Below are 4,068 nucleotides of genomic sequence, written 5' to 3'. Positions count from 1 at the left end.
AAAAAAAAAGTTTATTGTGGTAAAACGCATCTTGCAATGTCATCATATTCTAGATACACAGGCATGACCGACATGCGCAAGGGCAGCAATTCCCAAATACAAATAATGTAACGGCGAAGGTTTGAATTCAGACAAATAAAGACAAAACAGTCACTGCATCGTGAAGGGTCGACGCACAGACGGATAGAATTTTGCGTAAACAACTAATTAACGAGAATACAGAAATAGCGATGTATTTTTTCTGAATTATTTATTCCATTGATGTTTAACGCCAGATTCAAAAATATTTCATGTATTCGACGGCGGCTAGCATTGAGGTTGGAGAAAAACCGGGAAGAGCCCTGGAAAAACCTACGATCATCAGCAGTTTGCTGGAAAACCTTCCAACGCGCGACCGGAGAGGAAGCCGGCATGAGCTGGACTTGAAGTCACAGCGACCAGATTATAGTGAAAGTCTCTTATGTCATGTATTGCGCTGGCGCGATAAGCACTCGGCCACCGATGACTCCACCTGAAGATCGACATACTCTATAAATCTGACCAGCGTCATAAATATATGTTGCAAACAGTTGCGTGTGTTGAGAGCGCGTGATCTTGAAGTACAGTGTGGTTTTACAGTCTGTTGATCTCTGAGCGCACCAAAGTTATTTCCCCTTGTTCAGAGCTGAAACTCGCAGTCGGAAACCAGGGTGTCAGTTTATTGTATAAACAAACGTTGGCTGCCGAAGGTTCCACGCTGGTCTTGCAACTGTGGCCAGTGTGACGGGCTCACGAATGATCCTTATATAGGGTTGGTTTGTTTCTACCCGTTGTCAGTATTTCACCATAATAACAAACACTTCAACATGTATAAATGTGCGAACATAAAACAGTATCGCAGAACCTCCATGAGATAAGACTTTATTATACATGTAGATAAAGTTAATAGAATTGTACATTGCGTTCTATCTTCTACATTACCATGGGTCTGCTTGTCTCCAAGCTAATGGGTGTGTTCTCACAGTTTTCTCAAGATCAGGCCAGGATTTTGATGCTTGGACTTGACGCTGCAGGTAACGTTTCTACATAGAATCGCCTTGAACCTCATCGGCAAGATATTCAATAAATATTTATTTATTTTTATTTTAGTTATTTTTTGGCCGTCATACAAGTGAAATATTCTTAAGTATTCTTAAGTAAATAAATGCATAATTTATTTTATTATTTATACATTTATTTATTTATTTGATCTAATGTATGACCACAGATATGACTAACGACTGCATCATTTTCACAGTGAAACACAGACAGTGGCGGGTTAAACTTTATTGTAGATCCGCCCAGACTGTCTATTGAGTCGTGACCTTTCATTTCATGCCTAGTTATTATATTCTGTCTAAGTATCACTATAAATGCAATCATCTGTTATGGACAGGTAAGACGACGATACTATACAAAATCAAGCTCAACGAGAACGTGCACACGATCCCGACTATAGGGTTTAACGTGGAGACGGTAAGCCCGTGTAAGGGGATCTCTTTCACAGTGTGGGACGTTGGCGGTCAGGACAAAATCAGGTCTCTCTGGAGATACTACTTCCAAAACACTGAAGGTACGTGCAATTATATACAATACATCAACAACCTACCGTGTTCCTTATAACGGTATAGTGTCGACTAGTATTTGAACATCTGAGTTCTTGTTCATGCATTACACAGTTTGTAACTTTATAGACAAATAGAAGGGTGTACTTTCTGCATATTCATTTAAATTCTCTTCGTATAATGCTTACAATTATCCATTCTACGCTAGTCGAGTTTTTATGTTTTTATTTACCTGGGCTAGTGGTTACCATCGCAGGAGGATTATAAGCTACAGTGTACATATAGCAGCCTTATATAGGAAAACTTACATATACATGAAGAAAACTTCACTGTCAATTAAGTCGGTTGCAGAGTAGTGTGTGGGGTTTACCATTTTACATAGTGCTATGTTGATCAGAAATGCCTTTTCTCACTGTTTATGAGGTTATTCTCTCTTGCACAGGGTTGTTGTATGTGGTGGACAGTGCTGACAGGGAACGTTTGGAAGAGTCTAGATACGAATTGTCCACAATCCTGGAGAGTGACGAGATGAGAGGCGTGCCTGTTGTTGTCATTGCCAACAAACAAGATCTGCCAGGTAAGTGAGGGGATTGTCACAAATCTTACAGGGGGGCTTAAATTCTACTAAACAACTATAAACATGCACTAAACCAGTCCTACTCAGTCTTTGTTTATCATTTTCTTACTTACAACGTTAATATACAGGTATAATATATTTCGCATAGGTTGGCTTATATTACCTCAGTTTTTTGTTCCATATCTGATTAAAATACGTAATCCTACGCTAACAATCAACTTGGTGCAATCTCTTTTTCCACTGATAAATTGTACACTTTATGCAAGTTTTTTTTCTTTCCGGGCTTTAGGGGCTATGAGAACTTCAGAAATTGCCGATGGACTTCATCTCACGAAGATGCGGAATCGCAAGTGGTACATCCACGGAGCATGCGCAGTGAATGGTGAAGGCATCTACGAATCACTGAGTGAAATGGCCAGTCTCGTGAAAGAGTTCAAAAAGTCTCACAGTGTATACTGATAGCTTTCCCTCAGAAATTATTCTGACAAATGTTAAAGCTCCTGAGATCACAAAGCTGTCTGAAGTTTAGCACAAACATAGTCTTGAGCTTTATAGGCTCCAGAGTTTAAATAATTTCCATCTTTGTCATGATCAAAGAATTGGACTGATTTCAAATGTCGTAGACTAATAGTCTGCGCCAAACCTGAGTCAGTTTCAGGATTCCGTTAGTCGTGTATCTGACCCTTATTACCTCCCCTGATCAAGGATCTGGAGTGAGGATTCTAGAGCCCTGCTATTCCGGATGTATGTTTGCAATTACTCCCAAAAACCTTATTTTCGTGGTTCTTGCATATACGTGTATATATGGGTATGGAACATTAGGATTATGAAAGAAGTTTCTACTCATTTTAGATAATTCCCGATGGCTCAGTTGGTAGAGCGTCCGCTTCGCTGGAAGTAGACCCAGGGTTAATCCTGGGTCGTGTCCTACTTGCCTTCGGTAAGGCGTTTCAGTGAAGCAGCACTAGATAAAAGAGCAATGGAAATCCGTCCTGCAAAAGAAGGCACATTGCATACAGTCTTCTCAATTATTTGCTTCTGGGCTTTATTTAATGAAAAGAAATAAGAAAAATGCACTCTAAGGACTCCTTCGTCGTCATATGAGTGAAACATTGCTAAGTACGACGTTAAACCCCAAGCACTCACTCACCCAAATTTTCCATTTTTGAATGGAAATTTTGTTTATGCATGTAGTCTTGATTTTTATACCCTTGGTGTTATTATGCCGAGATATATTTTATGTACCGTGCAAAGAAATCATACATTTCAAAGTACATGACTGTGATATGAAATAAATCTTCTTGTTAAATTAATAAGCGCTTCTTGTTAATATGTGTAGATTTAATAAGTCAATGGGTCTACCAGTTGCCCTGTACTATAGGGAATATAAGCAGTCTTCTGAATTGTTTGCTTCAGGGCTTTATTTCATGAAAAGAAATGGGTGACTATATTTTTGGAAATTTATTAATTTATTTATTTATTTGATTGGTGTTTTACGTTGTAGTCAGGAATATTTCACTTGTATGACGGCGGCTAGCCTTATATGGTGGGAGGAAACCGGGCAGAGCCCGAGTGAAACCCACGACCATCCGCGGGTTGTGGAGAGACCTTCCCACATATAGGAAAGGAAGCAAATATGTTTTGGAAATTTAAATAACATTTTCATGCAATCCTATAAGCGTGTCAGTGAGTATTGCAAACGTCATGGCATATAACTGACGTATATTCAATTAATTATAGTATAACATATATAGGAAACTTAAATACTTCTATATAGAATGTGGTGTATAATTATAGCTTTATATTTTGAGTTTTTTGTGTGATATAAGTAGTTATAATGAAAAAGATATTCACACATAATAAACACAACCTCATAACGTGATATTTTAATAATAAATAATATGCATA

General features: G+C 38.3%; 1 protein-coding gene across 1 annotated transcript; it reads left to right on the top strand.

Moving 5' to 3' along the window:
• Positions 1 to 961: 961 nt before the first annotated feature.
• On the top strand, positions 962 to 2,619 carry LOC135467155 (uncharacterized). The gene is made up of 4 exons (XM_064744920.1): positions 962 to 1,052; positions 1,415 to 1,591; positions 2,026 to 2,160; positions 2,450 to 2,619. Exons 1-4 carry the CDS (start codon positions 962 to 964, stop codon positions 2,617 to 2,619), a joined length of 573 nt encoding a protein of 190 aa, XP_064600990.1.
• Positions 2,620 to 4,068: the final 1,449 nt, after the last annotated feature.

This window comes from Liolophura sinensis, chromosome 6 (assembly GCF_032854445.1).
Source record: "Liolophura sinensis isolate JHLJ2023 chromosome 6, CUHK_Ljap_v2, whole genome shotgun sequence".
Classification (NCBI taxonomy): domain Eukaryota; kingdom Metazoa; phylum Mollusca; class Polyplacophora; order Chitonida; family Chitonidae; genus Liolophura; species Liolophura sinensis.
This window is presented reverse-complemented; position numbering and strand designations above follow the sequence as displayed.